Source organism: Halichondria panicea, chromosome 10 (genome assembly GCF_963675165.1).
Source record: "Halichondria panicea chromosome 10, odHalPani1.1, whole genome shotgun sequence".
NCBI classification, from domain to species: domain Eukaryota; kingdom Metazoa; phylum Porifera; class Demospongiae; order Suberitida; family Halichondriidae; genus Halichondria; species Halichondria panicea.
This window is the reverse complement of record NC_087386.1, coordinates 1,001,766-1,027,985: the sequence shown is the minus strand read 5'-3', so window position 1 is coordinate 1,027,985 and position 26,220 is coordinate 1,001,766. Positions and strand designations below refer to the sequence as shown.

The following is a 26,220-nucleotide window of genomic DNA, read 5'->3' as shown; positions in this document are numbered from 1 at the left end:
CATGATCAGAAATACCACATAATTATTATAAACAAGACGACATTAAATATGAACAAAAACGCTGAAACCTAATTAAGTATACGTAACTAGCTATGATGCACTACACTTCAGATACATGCAATCGTTATGGAGATACGAGTTAGAGTCAAGAGCGCCCTGCTTAGCAAACATGGGAAAGCCAGATGCAATGTTCATTTCAGACTGAGAGTTGTCCATTTGCTGAGCAGCAGGCTTGAGCACTTGAGAGATATTGCGCTTTCTCTGTTTTTGGTCTGCAAGGAAAGAAACACAACAATTAATATTGATCTTGAAACTAAAACGTTGTCCAATGGCATGGGCAATATGTACACAACAGTGCATGAATTGTGTCATCTGCCCCCTGGTCATAGAATTAAAGGCTTTAACCTCCCTATCAGTTATATAAACCCTGTGTATCTAACATGCAAGAAGAGGCACTACTGCAAACAAACCATCACTACATGTGGTGGACAAAATTGTAAATATGCCAGGGATATTCACAACAATGTTGTTGCTTGATCGATATTCCTGGCCTCTTTACATACAATTTTGTCCACTTTGGCTTTCCATAATGACAGTATAACTATGCACATGCACTTACCAATCAGGGTAAGTAAAATCTTCCTTTTAAATGACTGTCTTCGTGGGCGGTCACAATCAATGAACAAGGAGATGTGAGTTCCCTTCCCCGTGCCATCTCCATTGAGATACAGCCGCAAACAAACTTTGCAGCCACTGTACGTGAGAGAGATGTGTGAATATTGATTATTTATACAATCAAGTACACACAACTGTATGGAATGGGAACTATTACTAGGAAACACCCAATGATTGCTCTAGACATTATACCAGGGCACCAGGTGCTAGAAAATAAATGCTCAAACCATTCCTTGAATGCCATTAGCCTCAATGATCTCAACATTGATCCACCATTACCCCATGCATACTACACTCACCATTCAGTATGGAAGTATGGACTGTATAGACACTGTGTCTTCCCCTCAATGGCCTCACTCCTTTGTCTGGTGATGTCGGGAATCTTCCAAATAACTGTGCCGTTGGAGGTGACAGCCTTTAACTCAAGCTCTCCTGTGCAGGTATGCTTGGGTGGAGATGGTTGGTCCTCCATTGGTTGTGGGTCTCTCGTAATATCATCTTCCGAGATCTGGGGGAACATAAATATAATTATGACAATCATGTGTATTCAAAATGGGCTAAGCATATATACACGTAGCTGACTTCAACATGTATCCAGACTTTCATCAGTGGTTGAAACACATACCTTAATTGTTTATTTGGGTATACAAAGTCTTTTTGCTGGTTACAAACACTTGCCCATAATTGAAATCACATGTATAAAATTTATCTTTGGTGGTTTCCCACTGGAGATTCCCTGTGTGTGTTATTGCTGGGGTAGATTCCCCTAGACAACACTAGCGTTAGTTGACCAAAGATTGTATGGAGTATACCCAAGTGGCCAAGCAGTATCAGCTTACTCCCAGTGGCTGCATGGACTTGACCTTACAGTTGTACACAATTTCACCTTGACCACTTAGAAGCACAAACAACCACTAAAGTCTACTCAACAGAAAAGACATACAAGTGGCCAATGTAGTATCAGCTTACTCCCACATTTCACCTTGACCACTTAGAAACACAAACAACCACTAAAGTCAGAAAAGACGTACCCAAACATGCCTCTCTTGAAGCTCCACTTGCTCATAGTTGAAGGTAAAGCCATCAGTAGACACCACGATCCTACTGGTTCCTGACATTCCCTATTAAGAAAAGAGAAAGGATATTGGTTATGCAAGAATGGCTTGTTTGTAAACTGTGTACTGGCCAAATATTAAGAGTACGTTACTATGGGCACCAACATGTATGCACAACATGTTGAGGGATTTGACAATACAATACATCATTTGATGTTGTTGACCCTAGCTATAATTATGATACACAACCTACTTCTTGACTCTCCTGTACAGAGTATGAGCAATCCAAGTCCGGGAGGGGAGGACAATCAACCTGAGATACCTAAAAATGGGATAATCATAATTTTAGTCACAATTAAAGGAATGTAAAATATGTATTAAGTAAACCTGCAGGTGTTAAAATAAAGTTCATATAGAAAGTAAAATTAATGTCTGTCACTAAAATCTAGAAAGTGTCATGTGCAATTGATCTGGGCCCAGCTCTAATGCAAACTCTGAATTCAGACGTTTGCTAAAATGTATTATACACAAACTTACAAAGTGCTCCGATGATGAGTCCACTAGTTGCATAGAGGTACTGATTCCCAGTGACTGCACAACCAGTGCATGAGGGTTGAGGTTAGGGCACTCTGTGGTGGGTTGTCTCAGAGAGGGATATACTGCAGCTGATGACCCACCGTCGTGAGTGGCCTGTATTACAAAATAAAAAGATAACATAGCTAGACACATTGATACATTCTACAACATCGAGATACATTTCACACACAAAACAATTGCCGCAACAACAGAGTCCAGTTTGCATGAATTACCTCAACTGAGGGCTGTAGTGGTACCTCACTGATATATTCGCAGTCATTATCAGGACACTGGGTCTGCAGAAAATTTCACAAAAAATCACAACTGAATTTTTTTGTTGAGCTCAGATTTGCATCATTTATACTGCATGCTGAAGAGACTCACTTCACTAATTGCTCTGGGACTGCATGTCTCTGAAGGTTCTTGTTTAGCTTGGGCCCTGGACAGATATACAAATGTAATTTAGTGAAACAAAAAGTTCTGCACAATCTACAATGCCTGTATTTATATTGTAGCTAGCTAGCTAGCTATGCAACAGTGTACTAACACTGTACTGCAATCATGCACTATTACTGCACTGTGACTAGTTGAGTTACTTACATTTGTAAAATTAGATTCTAAGTGACGAGTCTTATCTTTTTTAGTAATATAAAACAACTGTACTAAAGCTAGGTCTGGCTGAATCTTTTAATAGGCTGAAGAGAGGAAATGTATGAGAATGCCACATGACATGTGTGGGGGTTTGGCACTAATTTCTGCAATTGCCCCCCAGGAAGTTGGGGGGGTCCAATGCGGTAATATAAAAGGCATAGCAAAACAGATTCAACTGACTGATATATACACACAGTCAGTTACTGTACCTTGTGTGAGTGCCTTGAGCCCATCTGGTAGTGTCTGGGTGATTATAGCCTGGTCCAACACAATTATTTACAGCTACACTTTTATATTATGCACAATCAACCTACAGATGTAGAGGTAATAATATATCATACTACCTAACATGTACTCAGTAATTATTATACTGCGTTAGTATTCAACAGATACGAAACTTTAACTTTACATACTTTAGCTAAATTGCCATCTTTACATAACTGGCTTACTGGCTATTCAAAGTTGGCAATGCCACAAACTAAAAATACTTCATCAATTCCAATATATATATAGAATTTACCATAAAAGGTAGTAATATCGATAAATTAAAATTCATTGGCTGTAAGTCTATCTCTAGGTTGGAAGTCAGGTTGATGGTACAAAAACTAAAAATATAAAAAGGGTACATTTACAATAATTAGAGTTTGAGTTTATTATTTGGTGACATCCTTCAGGTACGATATCAAATCTGTAATATGGAAATTCATTACATTAGCGGAGGAATAGAGATCAGGGTACAAGCATCAGCGTAGAACCTGCCTAGTACGTTACTGTACCACGCACCATCAATATGGAGGCAGTGAAATGCTGCATGCGATTGATATCCCTATGAAATCTCAATGAATCCAGATGCCGGCCTAGAGTGCTCTAAGTGCACCTCAAATTATTGAGATCAAATATGACTCTAGCAATGCAAGGCCATAATTATGATAAGTCTAAGCATACACACGATCTTACACACGATCTTCACGCACATGTGAAGACAATGATGGTTGTGCATGAGTGTTACCTTTTCTCTGTTCCACGCTCTTTAGACCTTTAAATAACATTTTAGTGCCGGGGATAAATTTCTTAGGGTCTTCTAGGAACTGCATTAGGTTGTCTTCGTTCCAGGTGATGTCTTTATACATTGACGCTAAAGAGTATTTTAAATAGCTGGTATCTTCCGCTACCTTTCGTCCAAAAACACCGTGAAGATTGGGACCTTCTCGTGTCATCTGTCCCTGAGTGTGTGTACGTGTGTGGGGGAGACCTGTCTCTACCTTCAATCAGAGAGTTACCTCTGTATATATACTACAATGGGAAGTTTGGTTTATACGTACCTCTAAACTATGAGAGTATGTTAATTTTGGTTTATACATTGTCATTGGTATTTATAATTATAGACTCACAGGCACAAAAGTGTGGCAGCTCTCACATCTTTGTCGAAAGATAAGAGCCCCTTTTGACATATCATCACTTCTAGTAGCTCCTTTACTCATTTTTCAAGAAGAGAAGCTATCTGGAGCACAAAGTAACTGTTTATTTATTTTTATAGGTAAAGAGCGGTTCCCAGTTTGGTAATCCGCGGTCTGACCCCGAGGTTCAGTCGCCTTGATTGTGAGCCGATCTTTCTTTAATAGAACACAGCATGATATATTTATCATCCGTTCTGTTAAATAAAAATCGCTTTGGAAACATGCTGCAGCAAGAAAAGAAGGGAGGGGCTGGCTGGAAATACCCTTACCTTACGTACGTGACTTAATTTCTGCTGTGCCAGCACCTGGTAAAATAAAAACAGAGAAACTAGAGAAAGCCCGGCGCTCAAAGAGAATCAATGGCTACTAGAAGATCCAGACAAGTTCCTTTCTATGGTTGGGTCTGCGAGTATTGTCTTGAAGTCAGCCCCTGGAACACACAACTCCTGACCACAGAATGTTCATGCCCTGTGGTAGTGCCTGTAGAAGTGGCTATCAATGATGAGGAAGTGTTGGAGCGAATACGACCATTGCCCAGGAGCTTACCCTCAGGGAGGTTCATCTTGTGTAAGAATGGGGACGGGTCGTGTTATCGTGGGAACCACTGTACGTATGCTCACAGCAAGGCGGAGCAAGAGGCCTGGAACGCTCAGTTAGACACTGAAGGTGTCAGCAAGATAGGAAGTGAGTTTCTATATCCCATTTGTGGTTCAAATTCTTATCATTTTCAATTTGTCCCTGTTTATACAGGTCCCATCAAAGTCCTCCCATCGCCACGGAAGCAGAAGGTCCCTACACAGGAAGAGTTCCCTGTCCTCAGTCCCATCTCTCCCTTCACACCCACTACCGCTCTGTCTGGCTTTTCATACGCACAAGCTATGCGACCAAGGAGACAGGCTCCTCCTTTCAGGCAACAAATCAGACCACAGCAACAACAGTTCCCACCGTTTGAAGTTCAGCGACAACTTCACAATCAGCAAAACAGACCTGTTTTCAGTAATCCTCAACATATACTTCATCAACAGTTTGGTATGCCTCGACCCCCTCCCATGATTCCTACCCCCCACAGTCATTACAAGCCCCCATACGGACATCCACAGGTACAACTGCGTGTGTAGAATAGTCATTTTAAGTAGATTCATTACTAAAGTTATTTCTTTGAAGTCCAAACTGAAAGTCACACACCCTAATTTCGAGCACATACTCCACTTATACCCCAGGTTGCCCATCCTGGTGGTCAGCCACAGAGACCCCCTCTCTACCACTACCCCCCTCCAGCCGCTATCTCCATGCCAACAATTAATACTGGTCACAATGTATATGCTCCACAACAGCAGCAGGTTTGCATTATATGATTTTTTTGGCCGTCACTAGATAATGAATGTGTTGTGGTAATGCAGACATCTGTGTTCAGCATTTTATCTCTGTAGTCTTGACACATCACAATAACTGTTGTGTAATATTTTAGTATGAAAACTTTCCCTGTTCTCTCTTCAGTCTGAGGAATGGCCATCAATGTCACCACCCTCCACTAAACATGTCCAGCCACGCCTACGTCTCCCGCCCCCTCTCCCCAGTCCAGTGACCCCCCATTCGTCCAGTAGGGGGGGTACACACCTACGTCTCCCGCCCCCCCTTCCCAGTCCAGAGACCCCCCAATCGTCCAGTAGGGGGGGTAATCCTGACGTTATACATGCCCCCTTGTCTACGAAGAACTATAAGAGCAAGTTCACTGAACTGCTCAAACTGGAGGAAATTGAGCATAAGAAAGTGCTGGAAGAAAAGTAAGTTGGAGAATTCTTAGCAAATAGTAGCATAAAACTATAATTATTAGTGCTACTGCCAAGTATGTTATGTGACATTGTCATTGTTTGACCACTTCCACAGATGCAATGGAGAATATGATTTGTTTCTCTACCAGTACGGGACTAAACCACCAGCTCTGAGACGACCACCCGATGTTCAATATCGTCGCTATGGCTACCTGGAAGACATCAGCGGAGACCAAGTGGCATATGCAACACAAGCCAGTCAAGGCTCGATTTATATTCACAACCTCGGCCAAGTGAATATCTGTAAAGCTGATATCCTTCGAGACAACTACAGCCATACTGAGGAGAAGCTGTATATTGGCTTTGAAGCCCAAGAGGAGCAGAAATTACAGCATGGATTTCCAGCAGCGGGAAGCAGGAATCTTACACGAATAAGTGTTGTTGTGAAGTTCATGTTAAAGCATTCGTATTTCCGAAATCTCAAGTCTTGTGTATCGAAAGCAGCCGTACATATTATCCAGAAAATTGTGCCTACTCCTCGTACGTTCAGCCAAGAGCCAGTTGATATTCGAATCGATCTTAAGCCTTTTGAAAGCCTCTGTTCTCCTGATCAGCTTGCTGCATTAGAATCCATTCTAACCTGCTCCCCCCGAGGTCCCCCTAATATAATCGTAGGGCCATTTGGTACGGGAAAGACACGTATCCTAGCAATGGCTGCCAGCTGCTTCTTTACTGAAGCTCGTATCAAACAGCAACCTGCTCGTATTCTAGTGTGCACTCAACAGCGAGAGTCTGTGGATAATTTCTATGACCACTATCAAAATTTGATGACTGGCAAAGAGGATGATGTTGAAGTGATTATTCTGAGGGATCGTGGCTTCAAGCATATCGGGACAGAAGAAAAGAATGTCTACAAAACGATTCAAAGCTTTCTTTCTTACCAAAGATTTCTCAACGTGCAACAAAATCATCTTGTGATGTCAACATGCATGATGGTACGTGAGCTGGTTAGAGATCTTGGTGATCGATTCTTCACTCATATTCTGATTGATGAGGGGGCCCAGATGCGGGAGCCTGAGGCTATTGCCCCCCTCTCTCTGGCTAATCCTGATACGACCAAGATTGTGATCGCTGGAGATCAGCATCAGGTATGGTAGGTGTGATGACCTTTGCCTGATCCGTAGTACATGTCAGTATTAATGTGACCAAAGCAATCTAAATTTACCGGATGTGAAATGTTAAAACACAAGACTCCCTTACCTTACCATAGTTGGATTTATTTGTACTACTGCATTTTTAACTACTGTACTTCCTTTCTTTCCCCCTACAGGTTGGTCCAGCGATGCTTGTGTTTGGAGAGGTCCCATCATCGTGTGGTCTTGCTACTTCGTTACTAGAGCGACTACATTTCTCGTACAAGCGACTCCGACAAGAATCCTACATCTCCACGCTTGTAACCAACTATCGATCTCATCCGGACATATTTGAGCTCCCGTCGTCCCTATTTTACGATACCCCCCTGATATCACCGTCTGATCGTGACCCCCCATCTCTACACCCCCTGTACCCCTACCCCCTCGTGTTTGTGTGCTCCAATATAGATCAGGATATTACGCAAGTGGACGACAATGTGAATGAAGCTGAGGCGAGTATCCTGCTGGATGAGGTGAACAAGTTTGCCAAGAGTTGGCCTACCGCTAGCTGGGGGCCTGTGGACCTCTCTCAAGCTTGCATCATGAGTCCATCAAGACCACAGGTTAGAAAGTGTGTGTAAACTATTACTTTATGTGTGTGAGAATAGAATAATTTTGGAGGGGTACGTGGTATAAAATGTTATTTGTTGGCATTTAGAGTGGTTGTTATACCCAAAGAAAACGAAAAAATTAGAATTGGAAATTGTCACGCAACTACCGAATGAGTTACAAGTGTATTTGTTGTTAATTTTAACTCGCGGACACCATTCTCTCTATGTAGCTAACGACAGCCAACCAACTGATTTTTGAGAAAAGATTGTCTGGCAAACTGAAGACTGTACGGAGACTACCCACGTATGACATGCAAGGTAACTGTGATACACGTAGTTATGCTGTTCATGTCAATATTTATACCCCGCTAATGCTTAGATAATTGATTCTCATTATAAAACTGCATACCTTTACTTAAAGCCCTACAAAAAAAAACGTTTGCAATGTAGCTTCTCGGAATGTCTACTATCTATGTAGATTCCACAAGTTGAGACAATTGATTTCCCTTACAGGTAGGGAGTTCCGAGCTCTGTTCCTAAGCACCTCTGAGCCGACCCACTCTGATGCCTCAACCTGTAACCCCACTAAGAGCCTCTGCGATAGACACATATTCAACACAGCTCTCACTCGAGCCCAATCACTCGTTGTTGCCATTGGTAACCCTTTCCTACTACTCAAGACGGAGCAAACCATGATGGAGAAATACGGAAAGAAAGGAAAAGTTTGGAGTAACTATCTCAAGAGATGTCTCGAGCACGGTTCTTTTTTTATCCCTCCATCTTTAAACGTGACCAAAAAGAAAGCGAAATCTATTAAGTCGAAGCTCAGAGCACTTGTGCTTGAACGTACACATGAAGAGGACTCTACCTCTGATAGTGAAGCTGCTGGTATGCCCAATGAAGATGATTTCCCTCTACTAGTTTCGCCACCAGCCACTACACCAACGAATAGAGTGCATAATCCGCCCACGCCCTCCATATATGAAAACCAAGTAGAGCACTATCCTCAATCTGCCCCTCCTTCTCAGATATCTCAAACCACTCAGATTGGGCACAGCTTTCAAAATCAACAGTCGACAGCTTTCACTCAAGTTGTTCCTAGTACACCGAACAGTGCACCTCCAATGCAGCAAAGCAATCAAGATCTGGACGAAATACAACGATTATTTCCAGCCCTTTTTGGAAGCTCTACACCAAGCCAACAGCATTCCTCACAAGCACCAGCTCAGGTCTATAAAATGGCAGCTTCTTCTCAGCTAACACAGCCAATGACAACGGTTTATTCAGAGCAATTGCCGTCTACACCGACAGTACCTACCGTATCTCAATATCTCCATGGCGAGGAACTCCATCCACCGGCCTCTCAAATGGATAGTCCACGAAGCGATTGTCCTGCTCAACCAGTACAGTTGGGGAGTGTTGTTCCACGAAGCGATCATCCTTCTGAACCAGTACAGTCAGTGAGTGTTGTTCCACAAAGCGATCATCCTTCTCAACCAGTACAGTCGGTGAGTGTTGTTCCACGAAGCGATCATCCTTCTCAACCAGTACAGTCGGTGAGTGTTGTTCTACGAAGCAATCATCCTGCTCAACCTGTTTCAGTCCGCTCACTGCCAGCAGCTGTACCACAAGGTCACTCAGAGAGTAAACTAAACCAAGAAGCCGCACCTCCTCAGCAACCACCGCCTTCTCACCAGTCGTATAGTTCTGTAATGAAAACACCACCGATGTTGCGCTCGCCTCAAGCAAACAATGCCTCGTCAACAAATGAAAACGGACAAAATGTAACATCTCAGAGAAAACGAAAACAACGTTTGTACTCAGACACCGATAGCGAAGTTGTGGCTATTTTTAATTTCACGCCCCCCTCGTCTGGTGTGTGGAGCGGAGGGGAGATGAGAGTGTCCCCGGTTCGGGAATTGACAGATGGTCACCTGAATGGAATGGAGACAAGACTTGATCATCGAGGTGTGTTTGCAGCGGTCGGCTCTGATTCGATTTGTTTTACAGGCTCTATTAGCAATGATACTCATAGAAGGACGCCCACACCACCTCCACAAGGTGAGTTACAGCTCTCTCTGTGTGTGTGTGTGTGTGTGTGTGTGTGTGTGTGTGTGTGTGTGTGTGTGTGTGTGTGTGTGTGTGTGTGTGTGAGTGTGTGTGTGTGCGCGCGCGTGCGTGTGTGTGTGTGCGTGCGTGTGATATTAATTTATTCACTATGTATTACGTTACAGGTGACATGATTGAACAATCTGTTTCATTGGCTTCAGACAGCACATCAAAGGTACGAACAATTTCTGGAATGTGAATCGCATAAAATTGACTATTTCTTTTTTATAGAGAGCCATTGTTGCTACACCTAAAGATATCACTCCTGAGTGCAGGTAAGCATAAAGAATGGTTTGTAGTACCACAGGTGTATGTCAGAGCTCCGTAGGAGATGTGATGTGTTTGTATTGGTGTGTTTGTATTGGTGTTCTGTAAACACTAACCCATCCATTCCTTCCCCTGTAGACTGGATGACTACGAAGTGAAGAACCTGATAGGCAGTGGTGGTGTCGGTGTGTTGTTCCATGTGTATCGTGCCAAGGAGGACTACGCTCTGAGAGCACTCAGACTCTCTGACAAGTGAGTCAGTGTGTTTTTGCCTGCTGTAAGTAGCCATTGTAGGACAATCCCCCCAAACTCCTGGCCAGCTAGTGTACAATCATGTACTGTGCATATTTAGTGTGTCATTGCAAGTACAATTTCACAAGGTTAGTACGAGTACATGTGCATGTAGTTTTCCTGCTTTTAAAAAATTACTTTCAATATTTCACAGTCCTAAGGAGCAAGAGGCAGTACTACGGGAAGTGAAGGGGTTGGTGACACTGCAGAACCACCCCAACATTGTACGCTACCACACCCCCTGGACGGAGAGAGCTAATGAAGGGTGTGACGAGAAATGGGTGTGGTCAGTGCTCAAGAGCAATCATTCTATGTGAGTCTCTATAATACGATCGTACTGTACACACATGTTTGTTCTTCTGCAATAATAATTATAACATGTCCACTTCAGGCCTTATAAAAATAATGGGTTTTCTGTATCACAAAAATAATGCTGAAATTACGTATTTCGGACCTTCAAGATATTATATTTGGAGATTAGCATTCATTGTGTCTATATGCTCTCGTGCAGTGAGAGCTCTGGCCCTCTCCCAACGTTCCTGTTCATCCCCACGGAGCTCTGTAGGACAGACACACTCCACACCTGGTTACTAGAGCACTGCGAGGAGAAGAGTAGGAAGAAGAGTCAAGTACTCGACTTCTTCAAACAGGTATCGTTAGATTTGCTTCTTTGTTATTGTCGTAACGTATTTGCTGACTCAATTCATCTCTGAATGGAATGTCCATAACCCAGAGGAGGAGGTCAGACACGAGTACCCCGATTAGGCTAATTAGTCACATGCAACAATGATTTTTACGTTGAATTTTGCACATGACCAAGCAAGCCTAATCGAGGTACTCGTGTCGTATCCATTGCCTATAGGTACTGCCTGAGCCGGAAATGTATTCCTGTTACATTTTACAAACCCTGATAAAGGAAGCCTAACTTTGCTATAATTACGATTTTCAGTAGTTGCTCTTTTATACTATCTACAGATCTTGGAGGCACTGGTGTACATTCATGGGGAGGGCTTCGTACATCGAGACCTGAACCCGTCAAACGTGTTTTTCTCTCGTGGTGATGGACGTCTCAAACTTGGCGGCTTTGGTCTCACAACAAATGGACTGGTGATGTCACAGGAAGGTTAGTATGTATTATTATTGAACGTGTGTACTTATGTGGTAGTCTTCGCTTGGTCCCCAACATTTTTAGAATTCTAGAGTCGGCTTTTTAATAGAGTTCTGAATTCCAACAATTTTATGATTTATGAAGCTTAGAACGAGCTCTTTCAGATGGTTTGCTAAAATCCAACCCTTGTACAGGTCTTGGGACGGATGGAGCGGAGACGTTCCTGTACCAGAGTCCAGAGCAGGCAATGGAGGGGAGAGGGGACAAGGAGTCGGACATGTTTGCTCTTGGGGTCATCTTATTTGAGTTCTTTTATTTCTTCAAGACTGAGAAAAGATACAAAGTACGTTGATGCAGACACATGTACATGATTGCTTTTTGTTGGTTAGTACGAAACGAGCAATAATAACTTTAGTTTCTGTATGTGTGATTACTGACTACCATATAGTGGGTTATTTTCGTATGATTGACATAATTATTCATATTTTTTGTATTGTAAAGCATCATCGAAATTATCAATGCAATCACTATTCTAAGGTAGTTCACACGAAAATTTGCACCAATTCGGTATTCCTTTCCATACTACAGTGTACGCTTATGACACTAAAATCTAAAACCTCCCACACACTTTTGTTCACACACACTCACACCTCACACACACCCTCACAGGTGCTCACAGCTCTGCGCAGCCAGCTCGAGTTCCCTGCCCAGTTCACAGAGAGACTACCTAACGAGGTGGTGAGCATTGTGAGATTGCTACTGGCGACAGACCCGACCAAGAGGCCTACAGCTCTGGAGATGACGACACTCAAGACTCTTCAGAGTCTCGAGAAGAAAGTGAGAAAGTCCAAGAGAGAGTACATTCCTGTATTCTAGTCTGAACATTGTTTTTTGTGTTCAATTCATTTATCCATTGTCATTGGAAGTCAAGTATTTTATTCAGAGATTATATCTCTCTAGCTAGCTACATTGTTGTGTTGTGTTCATTTATTATCCCCTGTTTTTATCTCCTTGTTACTGCTACAGCTATCAGTTCTTATGCTTCCATTACGTACATGCTTCATAATTCTCCAACAATAGATAAACAGGACTGGTGTATAGAAAGTAAAACATTTGACTCAATTTGTTGTGTTCAATTACCTCCCACACTAGCTGTACATTATGGTGTAACCTTCCAGTGTGCACTGACTCTGCTGTGTTCTGCAGACGGAGACCAGAACATCATTCACAAAACCCATGCATTGCGCATGCGCAGGAGAGTAGTTACGTAATGGGCTTCTACAGTGTTTGTGGTAAATAGAGGGAGGGGCTGGTCATACAATTTTGAAGGAGTCGTTAATACATTCTGATTGTAGATGGATAGAAGCGACTTAAGAATACCTCTTTTCTTTGGTTTGGTCTGTAAGGATTGTTTTGAAGCCGACTACAAGAACATCAAACTCCTGACTACAAAGTGCTCACAGTCTCAAAAATGCACCATTGTATTACTCATACATGTAGCAGTCAATGATGAGGGGATGCTGGAACGAATCAGACCACTACCTAAGAGATTATCCCCAGGGAAGAGGTTTTCCATGTGTATGAATGCACGTGGGTCATGTAATCGAGGGGGCAGTTGTACTTATGCTCACAGCAGGTTGGAGCAGAAGGTTTGGAATACTCAGTTACGTCGGCCTGAGGTTGACTGGAAGAGAGGTAGTGAGTTATCTCTTAATCCAAATATATTGTTATCACACTATTTTTCTAGTGTATACAAGGTGCTTGCCTTTCTATGGTTGGGTCTGTGAGGATTGCTTTTATGCCGATCCCTGCAACACTGATCTCCTGATCACAAAGTGCTCGCCGTCCCACAAATCCACCACAGTAGTGCTGATATACGTGGCAATCAATTATGAGGGAAGGTTGATGAGTCTGGAGGAGATCAGACCATTTTCAAGGAGTGGGCAATGTAAAGGGAACAAGTTTCTCGTATGTAAGAATGGAGCTGGGGGTTGTGATGCATTTGATTGTACACTTGCTCACAGCAAGACAGAGCAGGAGGCTTGGAACTTTCAGTTAATGAAGCAAGGGGGGAGAAGTGAGTCATTCTATCTGTTCTATCAGTATATTTATAGTACGTCCATCCAGGTGCCTTCAAATTCGGTTTTAAAAAAGTTTCTGCGCAAAATGAAATCCCTCCCTTTAGACCCATCTCCCCCTCCACATTGACACCCACTACTGCTGTTTCATATGCACAAGTGACGCGAACAAAGACAAGGCGACCAAAAAGACACGTACAGGCTTGCCCTTTCAGACACCAAGCCGTTCTCCAGAAGTGGTTCCCACCATTTCTATGGGGAAGTGATCCAAATGCCGATACACTAACAACTCATGATTTAATGGCTCTCTACTTGGATATGTTTCCAAAAAATGAGAAGAAAGTCTAAAGAAACATTACATTCCCACGTTGTACTAAACAGATAGCTCCTGCTGATGCTTATAAGTAGTACCATTTGGTTCCTGTACTGTAGAAAGAAGCTAGCTATGATATATTATTCTTGGTGCATTCTCTCCTAGATCATCCTGCCTTCACTTATTTCTCTTTTGTGATACGATTTATGATTAATTCTTATGTTAATATGAAAAGACAGATGCCCATATTATTACGAAGAACTCAATGAGACTTGTAAACTGAAATGTGTTGCACCGTGCACAGCACAGCTTAACTCTGTCCACAAAGTCACTAATCTAATATCATGTACTTTTGTAGGTCAACTTTCTCGGGCAACACCATTGGCATGAGATTGGGGCCTTCTTTTAGTATCTCTCCCTGAGTGAATATCAGAACTGGGGATGATCGGTGTGTGTTTGTAGTTACCTAATCTTTGCTACATGAAAGTACATGATCTTCTAACTAGTACGTTGGATAGAACATTTCCTATATCCAATCAAATTGCAGTATTTATGGCAAACATGATAAGTTATTAATAGTTCTGCAAAATGCATGGATACACTAGTAGCATATTATGCTAACCTAATGTGTGCCCTGTATATAGTACTTACAATAGCGTGTACAAATTAAAGATAAAGACTAATATTATACTAATGCAAGTGACAGAGTACATTTTTCTTAAATGACAAAATCGATGTACTTTCCTGCAGCTCCAGTGGTAGTTCATTCCATATAGATATTGCTTTTGGGAAAAAAGAGTTCGCATATGCATTTGTCCTGCAAATTGGTTTTTCAAACTGTATATTTTTGTGCTTCTTAGATTGAGAGGGCATACTCTTCTTTCCAGCGGTGGATCAGGGAATTTAAAGTTACCATTTATTACCTGGTAAAGGTATGATAGTTTCAGGTACAATCTTCTTGGGCAAACTTTCGTACTTTTTCTATTTTGTGAGAATTTATTTTTTGGTGTGGATCCCAAACAGGGGCAGCATATTTCAGTTTTGATCTCACAAAGTGAGATGTAGAGTTGTCTTAAACATTATAGTGACGAGTGGCCATAGAACTGTCGGTAAATTATACCAACCTGCTTGCAGGCATTTCTGCACATTCCTTCTATGTGTTTTGACCATAGATATTATCATAGATATTAAAGTTCACAGTATGAGCTTCCCTTACTATCTATGGTCAGTCTATAATCTATATGGTTGTGATCTACGGGTCAGTCAGAGAGAAAAGTGGCTAGTGCAGCGCATGCGCAAGAGAGAGTAGTTACGTAATGGGCTTCATGCAGTGTTTTGCAGTAAACAAAGGGAGGGGCTGGTCCTATAGGAGTACAGTCCACAAGAAAGGCCATTTCAGGAGCTAGCACTCCTAGCAGTAATGGCTAAAAGAATTTCCAAACGAATTCCTTTGTATGGTTTATTAGTCTGTAAAGAATGTTTTGAAGCCAACCCCAAGAACACCGAACTCCTGACCACGAAGTGCTCACAGGATCCATATCACGAAATCTCTGTAGAAAACCTGGTACGTGTTGCAATCAATTATGATAAAAAGATGCTGGAACAAATCAGACCACTGCCAAAGATATTTCCTCCAGGGAGAAGGTTTATTTTATTTTATTTTTTTTATTTTATTTTTTTTTTCCTGATAATATAATACTTATTGCAAGTGAGAAGACAAAAGACAAAAGACAAAACAAAAAAACAAACCAAGAAAAAACAACAAAAACATGTGACATAATTTTATAAAGTTCCTGGGTGAAAACACATGTTTCAGACCGATAGCACCCGGCCTTCTTGAGTTGCTAGGTCAATAGTGCCAGTGTCTAAGGCCTTCCATGGTGTGGTGGTGGTGAATGACTTCCTAGAGCCTCTGATGCACATAATCTCTGATCTTATGAGGGAGAAATTTAGCCTACACCTCATCCAATTCAGAGTTGTGCTGTATGTTTTGTCCTGTTTCTCTGCCAGCATTGAAGCTAGTTTCTTGTAGACAATATCTGCAGCCGGACCCATACCTCCAGCAGCAGAGAAAACCAAAGGCGTAAACGATCCATGTTCGACTTCTCTTACACGCTGTTCATAAGCTCTCTTCTTCTCCATCTCGTTTCTTCTGTAGCTCTGGGCCATGGTGGAGCGGCGATAGGTAGGTGCGTACGGGTTGAAGACCCTGACATCAAAAAATGCACTCTGTCTATCGTTGCTCCAGAAGTTCTGGGCCACAACATCAAGGCGAGCCCCATCCTCGCGGTTGGTTGTCCTAAGTTGGAACTGCTCTTCCGTCACAGGCTGTAAGGTTGGTTCAATACCCACATCTGGACATACTTCGCTCATAAGATTTGCTGTGATGTTGCGTATTTCATTATGTCTTATTGTTGGAAATCCTCCCCTAGAGCAGCTGAGTGCATGCTCTACTGTGAAGTGAAGTCCACAGACACAGTGAGAGGGTAGGTTCTGAGGCCGCCAGCCGTACCTGAGGCAAAGAGCATCTCTGAAGGCTCCCTTGTGTAGCATGAAACCATGCTCTGCAATAGGCAGCGCTGTTATCCAGCTTGAGGTACCTTTCTCTGAGCATATTCCAACCATTTTTTTCAAATTGTTTGGTAGTTCTTCATTTAGCTCACTTGCTGTCCTGGCTTCCATCTGTCGGCGGAATTTTTTGGCATTGTTCCTCAGTCTGGCTTGCTCTTGCTTCATTGTAGGTTCGTATATATCGGATTGGTCAAGTATCAGGCTGACTAGTGGTGCTGAGATTGACATGCTCATCGTGAACTGACCAGGGCTTGTTTCACACGGGTTTGCTATACCAAGTCCCCCATGGCGGGCTGGGAGTGCCATTATCTGTCTTTCCAGATCACCAAAGGCATTCTGTCCAGTCAATTTTGGCAAAAAGACTGTCCTTATTGTTTCTTCTAGTGGCTTAATTAAGGAGGTTAGCAATGCCTGGGGTGGTTCGAGCCAAATATGTCCATTTACTATAGCGAAACCATGTGTGAAAGCAGCGAAAGTACTGTGGAGAAGGTTTATCCAATGTAGGTATCTAGATGGGTTTTGTTCTTTTGGGCATACTTGTAGGTATGCTCACAACAGGGTGGAGCTGAAGGCTTGGAATGCCCAGTTAGCAGAGGCTGGAAGTGAGTTCTAAAATTAGCATTTTTCAGTGCTGATGCATATAGTGAGCTAGAATAATTATTGCCATTATTTGTTTTCCTATAGTCATTGCAAGGAAAGCACGATTATATGGTTTGGTCTGTGAGCATTGTCTTAAAGCCGACCACAAGAACACCAAACTCCTGACCACAAAATGTTCATCGTCTCACAAATCCAACACAGTATTGCTTGTGCATGCGGCAGTTAATGATAAGGGGGTGCTGGAACGAATCAGACCACTGCCGATAAGGTTATCCCCAGGGACATGGTTTAACCTATGTAAGAAAGGTGGTAGGACTAAGTATTGTCCTGATGGGGACACTTGCACAGCAGAGCGGAGCAAGATGCCTGGAATGCTCAATTAGTAGATCCTGAGGGCGACTGGAAGATTAGTGAGTTATTTAAAATGACGTCACATGCTAACAGTTACCATAATCTAATTTATAGCCTATGCAAAACAGCTGCCTTTCTATGGTTTGGTCTGTGAGGTTTGTCTTATATTAAATCCCTGGAACAAAGATCTCGTGATCAAAAAGTGTTCATCAGCTCACAGTTTCTCCAAAACATTGCTTGTTCATGCGTCTATCAATGAAAACGGGATGCTGGAACGAATCAGACCACTGCCAAAAAGGCTTCCACCTCCAGGGATAAAGTTTTGTCTACATGTATATCGGAATGAAGAAGACTGGATTTGCCGTACGTTATGGTGACGATTGCATGTAATGCTCACAGCATGGTGGAGCTGAAGGCTTGGAACGCTCAGTTAGCAGAGGATGAAATTGACAGAAAATTTAGAAGTAAGCTGTCTTTTATTTGGCCATTCAAATTCTTGTATGATCAGCTGCTCTATATTTTGTCCATGTCTGTGCAGCGGTCTTAAAAGCCTCGTTTCAACCAAAGCAGAAGTTCCCTGCAAAGGATGACTCTCCTACAACACAGTACAAACCTCCATACCAATATTTGAAGGTGCAGTTGTGCATATATACGGATATAATTATTTGTAGGAAACTTTTGGGAATGACTGTTAGAAAAGGTCTTTGCAGATTTAATTTTCGCGAAATAGTAGCCTTTCTGCAGTGCATGCATGCAATATTAAGTAAAAAATGTTTGCGGTACATGCTTGCATGATCAGCAAAAACCGTTTTATACCCTCGAAATATACAGTCACGCTATACAGTAGTTTAATACAGTAGACTCTCGTTAATCCGGTCACCCTTGGGACCTGCAGCTTGGCCGGAATAGCGAGGTGGCTGCAGCTCAGGAAATAGCCGTGGCTTAAATTACCTCGAATCTAATGACTACTTTTGCGGTTCTTGTCTCGAGGATAATGTAGGATAATGAATCATTCTGTTCTCTATTTAAGTGTAATTCAATTTTATTTGCTAAACCACACCCAAAACGTCATATGCGACCGTAATATACGTATAAAATTACATTGAAAACCTTGTTTGGGACAGACAGCACTGGCCGGTAAACGGAATAGCGAGGTGGCCGTACTTCAGGTCGAGTTTTGTGCAGAAAACATATAGCTAGCATTCCGTGCCAAACCAAATGGCCGGTATATCGAGGTGGCCGCATTTCAGAGAGCCAGAATAGCGAGAGTCTACTGTATACGTTAATTAAGTGACTGTATTGAAAAAACCGACAAAAAATAGTTTCACTATTGGCCATCAATTCACAGCATAACCCCTTTGGTCATTAATTTTACTTTTGTCATGCAGGTTAAGAATTGACTACTACTGCAGCGTCGTCACACTCATTCCATAGAAGATCTTAAATGCACTTAAACACATGTTCATGCACATGCAGTGTTGCTTCTTCATTTCAATGTAGTGTAGTTTTTGTTCAAATGTTGGTGTGTATAGCTATGATCGATCGTGTGTTCTCCCCAGCTTTCACATTATATTTCAGCTTCTTTTACATTAATTTATGTAATTTTTGGTGATTCTACAAGACTGTGTAAAAACTTAACAACCTATTAATTATTTTTTGCTACTGGTTTGTGTATTTTGTGTTGATGTTCTCCTTTTATTTTAGCCCCATGTCATAATCTTTGTAAAGGGATCTGTAGTGTTTTCACCCAACTTGAATTACAGATGAAATTTACCGAGATGCAATAATGACCAGCTCCACCCACATTTTTGTTTAGATCCAGGAGCGGGGGAGGGTCTGATCGGGAATACCCTTACCACTCTAAGTGCCAGCGCAGCTGGATACTTTCTGCTGTGCCAGCAGAGCCACAAAACTAAAGGCGGCATTAGATCGATCATGGCTCGTAGAAGATCAAAACAAGCACCTTTGCCTTTCTATGGTTTGGTCTGTAAGGATTGTTTTGAAGACTACCCCAAGAACACAAAACTCCTGAACACACAGTGCCAGTGCTCACCATCTCACAAATCCTCCACGGTAAAAGATCTAATTCATGTAGCAGTCAATGATGAGGATATGCTGGAAAAAATCAGACCATTGCCAAAGAAGTCACCCCCAGGGAAAGGGTTTGTCTTATGTAAGAATGCGGACGGATCGTGTTATCGAGGGGACAAGTGTACGTATGCACACGGCAAGGCAGAGCAGAAGGCTTGGAATGCCCAGTTAAGTGGCAGCAAGATTGGAAGTGAGTTATATACATGTAGATGTACGTATTATTTGCGAGCATTGAACTTTGTGAGTGCTAACGGCTTGGCAAAATATAATCACAAAGACCTTGTAGGAGGACATCACGATCCTTCCCAAAAGCAAATTGAATTTCTGCTTATTAATTTTGCTGATAAGGTGATATATTTTCACAGGTATTAATTTCTGCTATTTTTGGGAATGAGAGTAAAATCGCAAAAAATGTGTAGTCGCAGATAATTGGAAAATTAAACTGTTTGTAGTTGAGTTAAGCACTTAACCTCTGCCCCCCCCCCCCCCCTCCCATTGGATGAAACCCTGAGTTTTATCAGGTGTACATGTACTGCTGATAACCCCTTTTCATATGTAGTTGTCAACACACCAACTTCTGCTGTTTCCGGCTCATCGCCCGCACAAGCCACGTGGCCAAAGAAACCACCCCCCCGTTTCAGGCGCCAAGTCAGCCCACAGCAGCAGTCTCAAGGGAGAGGTTATCCACGTTCCAGGAGTGAGAGTCGGTCGCATTCTGAAAGCTCAACTCATTCTGAATCAGTGGGTGGTGACTATCAACAAGAGCGTAAAGTATCAACTCCTAAGGTACGATAATATTTGCATCAGTCACAATTTATAACGCACAATCAACCAATTCAGCAACAAAGAGCTGTTGAAGCTCAGCGACAAATACGTGTGTCTCCATCCCACAATATCAAAAACAGGCCTGCTACTGGTTTTCCTCAACAAGTACCGCCTCGACCCCCTCCTGTGAGTCCCACCCCCCATGACCATTACAGTGGATCCTGCACGCATGTATAATAATGGCAGGGATGTGCCCACACTGCATGGTCGGTGGTGTGTGTATACTAACCACTTTTTGACCCAAAAAACCAGCGCTACAAAAATTTACTCCTGGCCAGGCCTATCTACATAGGAAAATTATAGCCACCACTTGAAAATTCTGGGCACATCACTGAGTACCTAGGTGTATGCTCGTTTTTTTCGTTTGCTCAGGACTGGTATTAGTACATTCCTCATAATTTTTCGACAGGTTGCTCATTCTGGTAGTAAGCCCCAAATGTCGTCACCCCCCAACCCCAAGTATGTCCAGCCTCACCTACATTCTCCAGCCAGTGAGCCTCAGGGTGTTCGAATTTCAGACGTAGTACACGCCCCCCTATCTGCGGATAACTATAAGAGCAAGTTCACTGAACTACTCAAGCTGGAGGAAAAGGAGCAAATTAGAGTGCTTAAAGAAAAGTAAGTTGAAAAGTGTTCCGTTTTAATACATAATTGTCATACACATAATTGTCATACACATTGTCATTGTTTGGCCACTCCTACAGATGTAATGGAGAGTATGATCTGTTTCTCTACCAGGACGGGACTAAACCACCAGCTCTGAGACGACCGCCCGATGATCAATATCGTCGCTATGGCTACCTGGAAAACATCAGCGGAGACCAAGTTGCATATGCAACACAAGCCAGCCAAGGCTCGATTTATGTCCTCAACCTCGGCCAGGTGAATATCTGTAAAGCTGATATCCTTCGAGACAACTACAGCCATGCTGAGGAGAAGCTGTATATTGGCTTTGAAGCCCAAGAGGAGCAGAAATTACAACATGGGTTTCCAGCAGCGGGAAGCAGGAATCTTACACGAATAAGCGTTGTCGTGAAGTTCATGTTAAAGCATTCGTATTTCCAAAATCTCAAGTCTTGTGTAACAAAAGCAGCACCTATTATCCAGAAAATTGTACCTACTAAAATTCATTCGTTCATCCCAGAGCCAGTTGATATTGGAATCGATCCTCTTAAGCCTTTTGATAGCCTCTGTTCTCCTGATCAGCTTGCTGCATTAGAATCCATTCTAACCTGCTCCCCCCGAGGTCCACCTAATATAATTGTGGGGCCGTCTGGTTCTGGGAAGACGCGTCTTCTAGCAATGGCTGCCAGCTGCTTCTTTGCTGAAGCTCGCATCAAACACCAACCTGCTCGTATTCTAGTGAGCACTCAACAGCGAGAGTCGGTGGATAAATTCTATGACCACTATCAAAATGTTATGACTGGCAAAGAGGATGATGTTGAAGTGATTATTTTGAGGGATCGTGGCTTCAAACGTATCGGTACAGAAGACTACAAAACAGTTCAAAGATTTCTTGATGTTCAACAAAATTATCTTGTGATGTCAACATGCATGATGGTACGTGAGCTGGTTAGAGATCTTGGTGATCGATTCTTCACTCATATTCTGATTGATGAGGGGGCCCAGATGCGGGAGCCTGAGGCTATTGCCCCCCTCTCTCTGGCTCATCCTGATACAACCAAGATTGTGATCGCTGGAGATCAGCATCAGGTATGGTGGGTGGGTGTCATGCAGTACGAGTAGTGAACTTGAGACCTGTGCCTATTGGAGCTAAATTCTGTAAACTCAATGATTTTTAGGTACTGCATTTTTGATATCTCCATTCTGCTCTCCCTCTTACAGATTGGTCCAGCAATGCTTGTGTTTGGAGAGGTCCCATCATCGGGTGGTCTTGCCACTTCGTTACTAGAGCGACTACACTCATCATACAAGCGTCTCCAACAAGAATTCTACATCTCCACACTTATAACCAACTATCGATCTCACCCAGCCATCTTTGAGCTCCCCTCGTCCTTGTTTTACAAGCCCCCCCTGATTGTAATTAATCCTGACCCCCCATCCTTACACCCCCTGTACCCCTACCCCCTGGTGTTTTTGTGCTCCAACAAAGATGTAGACCAGCCTGTAATACAGGTTGACGACAATGTAAATAAGGTCGAGGCAGAAATCCTGCTGGATGAGGTCAACAAGTTTGCCATTGCTAAGAGTTGGCCCACTACTAGCTGGGGTGCTCAGGATAGGGTCATGTCTCAGACCTGTATCATGAGTACATCAAGATCACAGGTATGTGTATACATGCATGCTCTCCTCAAATAGACTGTGTATTTAATGTAATGTGTGAAGTGTCTTCATCTGTCTCGATGCTTGCATATACTGATTCTCTGTAGCTAACGATGATCAACCAGTTGATTCCTAAGAAGAGATTGTCTGGAAAACTGAAGACTGTACAGAGACTACCCACGTATGACATGGAAGGTGATTGTGATAGTATATTGTTATTTAACTCAAATTTTGGATTACTTGGAGTTGCCTCTATACATAATTATGTCTATGTGCAAGTGTACACAAATTACTTCCTTTTTTGATGCTTACAGGTAGGGAGTTCCGAGCTCTGTTCCTTAGCACTTGTGAGCAGACCAACTCTGATGCTTCATCTCGAAATCCCACCAAAAGCTTCTGCGATCCTCACATCTTTAACACAGCTGTTAGTCGAGCCCTATCGCTCGTAGTTGCTATTGGCAACCCCTTCCTACTACTCAAGACAGAGAAAACTATGATTGAGAAATACGGAAAGAAAGGGGAAGTTTGGAGCAACTTTCTCAAGAGATGCCTCGAGAACGATACTTTCATTATCCCCTTATCTTTGAACGTGACCAAAAGGAAAGAGAAAGTTATTCGGTTGCTGCTTGAGGATGCACTTGAGGATGAACTTGACGATACACTTGACGATGAAGCTGTCCCCGATGGTACAAGTAACGATGCTGATGGTATGAACAATGAAAGTGACTTTCCACTGCAGCCACCTCCTCCACAAGGTGAGCTCCTCTAACACAATTTAATCAACAATTGGAAAATCCTTGTAGTCATGTGTGCTGTCTTGTAAGTGAGATTATTGTTTCATGCAGGTGATGTTATTCAACATTCTCCATCTTCATTAAGTACACAGGTGAACACACTATGTCACTGAACTATTGGCTGTATTTAATGTATAAATATCCTCTTTAGAGTGTCGTCAGTGGTACTAGAGCAATGTCTGCTAGCAGGTGAGCAAGCGTAGAGTTTATAATTAGTATTACAGCTGACTGAGTTAACTTGGCATCAAATTTTTTTAGTTGTGTTGCGTAGTGATAATTATGTATATCAGTCTTCTACCAGTAGATGGAATGAATATGAGAGAAAAGATCGGATTGGCAAGGGAGGCTTTGGTGTGGTGTTTCATGTGAAACACAAGGTGGACGAGATGGATTATGCACTGAAGATAATCAAGCTCTCTGAAATGTGAGTGAAGTAAACAAATAGTTATTGTAGCCAAAAATTACAGCATAGAATTGAATGTGTCTATGGATGTCTTTTGACCCGTTCTTGCTACCTTACAGCCCTAAGAAGCAAGACAAGGTGGTGAAAGAAGCTACCACCCTGGCTAAGCTGAGCCACCCCAACATCGTACGTTACTACAATTCATGGAAAGAGAGAGCTCCGTATGAATGGGCAGAGACGGAGTTCTGGTCTATGCTAAAGAGTACTGATTCATTGTGAGTATCTCATAGTTATGCTCTAAGATGTCTGCCTGCATGTAACTATATTATTAGTAGAAAATGTTTGCGTTCTAGCAAAGATCGTGATGCCATACACGTACAAGTATAGCAATTTTATTTTTGCGAAGTCATACAGTATTACAGTTTATTATATGTACCACCTCTTCTTCAGGCCAACAGCACTGATCCCAGTAACGACTGCAAGGGGGTCTACATCCACAACTTCCAGCTCTCCTCATACAACAAATACCTCCACCAGCACACATGTTGTCTCCGCTGACTTCTCGCAAGGTGCTTTTGGACTGACCTCAGTAGTCTCGTTTCGGTAATTTACACTACGTACAATTGTTTAAAAAAATGTATGTTAATAATAATAATTTCACAGTGATAGTAGTGTCGACTCTCAATCTGGCCGCCCTCAGTTCGAGATATTAGAAATAGAATCTGCTGCTACGTTAGAAACTGCTAAGATCGAACCTGCCCCTCCACTTGATCCTCCAATTTGCCTGTTTATTCAGACAGAGCTATGTCAGAGGGACACATTACACACCTGGCTCGGCAAGAACTGTGAGGAGAAGAGCCGAGCTAAGAGTCAAGTTATGAGCTTCTTCAAACAGGTTAGGGTACTTACATGTAGTAGTAGTTTTCTTATTATAATGTCGTTGCTGTACAGATCCTGGAAGCACTGGTGTACATTCATGGGGAGAGCTTTGTACATCGAGACCTAAAGCCGTCTAACATTTTTTTTTCTCGTGGTGAGGGGCGTTTAAAAATTGGAGATTTTGGTCTGGCAAGAACGGTGGCCATGCCACTTGGAGGTTCGTAAATCAACCACATTTTTAATACCTAGAGCACAAGTCAATACACTTTATGATGTACCCTAACCCTAACCCTTTGAACTTCTATTTGGTATTCAGCCCCCACAGGTGTAGACACTACCAAACACGACTCGGCAGATAGCTACTCTAAAGGCAGTATGCAGGCTGGAACTCTTCTGTACATGAGCCCAGAACAGCGTAAAGGAGAAAAGTATGATGAGAAGTCAGATGTGTTTGCTCTGGGCATCATCTTGTTTGAACTTCACTATATCATGGAGACCAGAAACCAGGTACAGCTGTCATCGATCTCCATCCTTAGTCAGACGTTTTGTGAAACTCCCCCACTATACACACCCCTTAACTAAACTCTCACACTCATCCCCACTGCATGCATATGTACCCACACATGACACACACACACACACACACACACACACACCCACACACACACACACACCCACACACACACACACACACACACACACACACACACACACTACTGTACAGACTGTACAGGTGCTATCAGCTTTGCGCAATCTGGAATTCCCTTCTAATTTTGAGGATATCTTTCCGAATGTGACGAAAGTTGTGAAGTTATTACTTGCAACAGATCCTGCTGAGAGACCAACATGTCACAATTTAGCTGAGAACGAGTTTTTTCAGAACCTTTTGATAGAAGTGTCCATAGATGACTACATTCCTAGGTTGTAGTTATTGTTCACTGTCATACCCTCCACTCCCCCCCCCCTCTCTCTCTCTCTCCCTGTAGTTTTTCAGGTACTGGTGTGTGCTAACATTACAATTATATTTATCTTTTTTTTATAGTAATATTCTTTTGTGCACTAGCTGTGTTTGCAATCTCTGATTTCTCTGTTCCAAAACTCTCATCTTGTCTTGTTGGTACTATAATTATACGTACATGTACAGGTGCGTTCAAGTGTAGTCTCGATTTCCAGCGTGTTTGTGGTGCAGTGGTTTCTTCAAAGTGCCATAGATGATACCAGGAGCTAGATACTGTAATCATAGATACTAGTGTATCTATGCTGTAATGGATGATTTACTGACGTCAGCTATGAAAGCTTATAGTAGAAAAATCATGAAAATGTTCAT

At 42.4% G+C, this 26,220-nt stretch overlaps 5 protein-coding genes and 2 long non-coding RNA genes across 9 annotated transcripts; 5 read left to right on the top strand and 2 right to left on the bottom strand.

The window, feature by feature from the left end:
- Positions 1-5: 5 nt before the first annotated feature.
- Positions 6-3,115, bottom strand: LOC135343186 (TNF receptor-associated factor 1-like). The gene is made up of 9 exons (XM_064540172.1): positions 2,907-3,115; positions 2,691-2,745; positions 2,540-2,602; positions 2,268-2,420; positions 1,984-2,052; positions 1,707-1,796; positions 975-1,183; positions 620-753; positions 6-272 (listed from the first exon to the last, which is right to left on the bottom strand). Coding segments are annotated over exons 1-9 (957 nt in total). The 5' UTR covers positions 2,909-3,115; the 3' UTR covers positions 6-90.
- Positions 3,116-4,688: 1,573 nt separating this feature from the next.
- On the top strand, positions 4,689-12,882 carry LOC135343178 (probable helicase with zinc finger domain). The gene is made up of 16 exons (XM_064540159.1): positions 4,689-5,098; positions 5,165-5,514; positions 5,635-5,754; positions 5,912-6,198; positions 6,302-7,334; positions 7,517-7,942; positions 8,161-8,248; positions 8,444-9,991; positions 10,165-10,214; positions 10,271-10,314; positions 10,445-10,558; positions 10,752-10,910; positions 11,109-11,247; positions 11,573-11,720; positions 11,900-12,048; positions 12,375-12,882. The coding sequence occupies exons 1-16, from the start codon at positions 4,774-4,776 to the stop codon at positions 12,579-12,581; spliced, it is 5,187 nt and encodes a 1,728-aa protein (XP_064396229.1). The 5' UTR covers positions 4,689-4,773; the 3' UTR covers positions 12,582-12,882.
- A 108-nt stretch (positions 12,883-12,990) lies between these two features.
- LOC135343185 (uncharacterized) lies at positions 12,991-14,367 on the top strand. 2 transcript variants are annotated; one of them, XM_064540170.1, is made up of 3 exons: positions 12,991-13,403; positions 13,453-13,782; positions 13,833-14,367. In XM_064540170.1, exons 1-3 carry the CDS (start codon positions 13,061-13,063, stop codon positions 14,129-14,131), a joined length of 972 nt encoding a protein of 323 aa, XP_064396240.1. In that variant the 5' UTR covers positions 12,991-13,060; the 3' UTR covers positions 14,132-14,367. The 2 variants fall into 2 exon arrangements, with proteins under 2 accessions (XP_064396240.1, XP_064396241.1); XM_064540171.1 differs by having other exon boundaries at positions 12,991-13,400; positions 13,833-14,366.
- Positions 14,368-15,447: 1,080 nt separating this feature from the next.
- On the top strand, positions 15,448-17,608 carry LOC135342311 (uncharacterized). Its single transcript, XR_010396822.1, has 3 exons — positions 15,448-15,740; positions 17,157-17,269; positions 17,352-17,608. It is a non-coding gene; the product is annotated as an uncharacterized LOC135342311 (long non-coding RNA).
- On the bottom strand, positions 15,798-17,053 carry LOC135342310 (uncharacterized). The gene has a single exon (XM_064539013.1). It carries the CDS (start codon positions 16,971-16,973, stop codon positions 15,909-15,911), a length of 1,065 nt encoding a protein of 354 aa, XP_064395083.1. The 5' UTR covers positions 16,974-17,053; the 3' UTR covers positions 15,798-15,908.
- Positions 17,609-17,738: 130 nt separating the features above from the next.
- Positions 17,739-19,321, top strand: LOC135342309 (uncharacterized). Its single transcript, XR_010396821.1, has 3 exons — positions 17,739-18,082; positions 18,157-18,251; positions 19,007-19,321. It is a non-coding gene; the product is annotated as an uncharacterized LOC135342309 (long non-coding RNA).
- Positions 19,322-19,482: 161 nt separating this feature from the next.
- LOC135342304 (uncharacterized) lies at positions 19,483-25,997 on the top strand. Of its 2 annotated transcripts, none has more exons than XM_064539012.1 (17): positions 19,483-19,899; positions 20,269-20,495; positions 20,550-20,660; positions 20,944-21,152; positions 21,239-22,247; positions 22,380-22,820; positions 22,925-23,012; positions 23,132-23,572; positions 23,663-23,703; positions 23,763-23,800; positions 23,916-24,035; positions 24,134-24,289; positions 24,465-24,617; positions 24,678-24,909; positions 24,966-25,110; positions 25,210-25,400; positions 25,618-25,997. In XM_064539012.1, exons 1-17 carry the CDS (start codon positions 19,554-19,556, stop codon positions 25,819-25,821), a joined length of 4,152 nt encoding a protein of 1,383 aa, XP_064395082.1. In that variant the 5' UTR covers positions 19,483-19,553; the 3' UTR covers positions 25,822-25,997. The 2 variants fall into 2 exon arrangements, with proteins under 2 accessions (XP_064395082.1, XP_064395081.1); XM_064539011.1 differs by having other exon boundaries at positions 23,913-24,035.
- The last annotated feature ends 223 nt before the right edge of the window (positions 25,998-26,220 follow it).

Coding starts and splice junctions, on each gene's coding strand:
- LOC135343186 (XM_064540172.1), bottom strand. Junction 1,797..1,983: donor CTGTACAGGAGAGTCAAGAA/GTAGGTTGTGTA, acceptor TTTTCTTAATAG/GGAATGTCAGGAACCAGTAG. Junction 1,184..1,706: donor TTCAAGAGAGGCATGTTTGG/GTACGTCTTTTC, acceptor ATGTTCCCCCAG/ATCTCGGAAGATGATATTAC.
- LOC135343178 (XM_064540159.1), top strand. CDS start 4,774: ATGGCTACTAGAAGATCCAGACAAGTTCCTTTCTATGGTTGGGTCTGC. Junction 6,199..6,301: donor AAGAAAGTGCTGGAAGAAAA/GTAAGTTGGAGA, acceptor CCACTTCCACAG/ATGCAATGGAGAATATGATT. Junction 10,911..11,108: donor CTCAAGAGCAATCATTCTAT/GTGAGTCTCTAT, acceptor GCTCTCGTGCAG/TGAGAGCTCTGGCCCTCTCC.
- LOC135343185 (XM_064540170.1), top strand. CDS start 13,061: ATGGATAGAAGCGACTTAAGAATACCTCTTTTCTTTGGTTTGGTCTGT. Junction 13,404..13,452: donor GGTTGACTGGAAGAGAGGTA/GTGAGTTATCTC, acceptor CTATTTTTCTAG/TGTATACAAGGTGCTTGCCT. Junction 13,783..13,832: donor AATGAAGCAAGGGGGGAGAA/GTGAGTCATTCT, acceptor ACGTCCATCCAG/GTGCCTTCAAATTCGGTTTT.
- LOC135342310 (XM_064539013.1), bottom strand. CDS start 16,973: ATGGCACTCCCAGCCCGCCATGGGGGACTTGGTATAGCAAACCCGTGT.
- LOC135342304 (XM_064539011.1), top strand. CDS start 19,554: ATGGCTCGTAGAAGATCAAAACAAGCACCTTTGCCTTTCTATGGTTTG. Junction 20,661..20,943: donor TACCGCCTCGACCCCCTCCT/GTGAGTCCCACC, acceptor ATTTTTCGACAG/GTTGCTCATTCTGGTAGTAA. Junction 24,290..24,464: donor CTAAAGAGTACTGATTCATT/GTGAGTATCTCA, acceptor CCTCTTCTTCAG/GCCAACAGCACTGATCCCAG.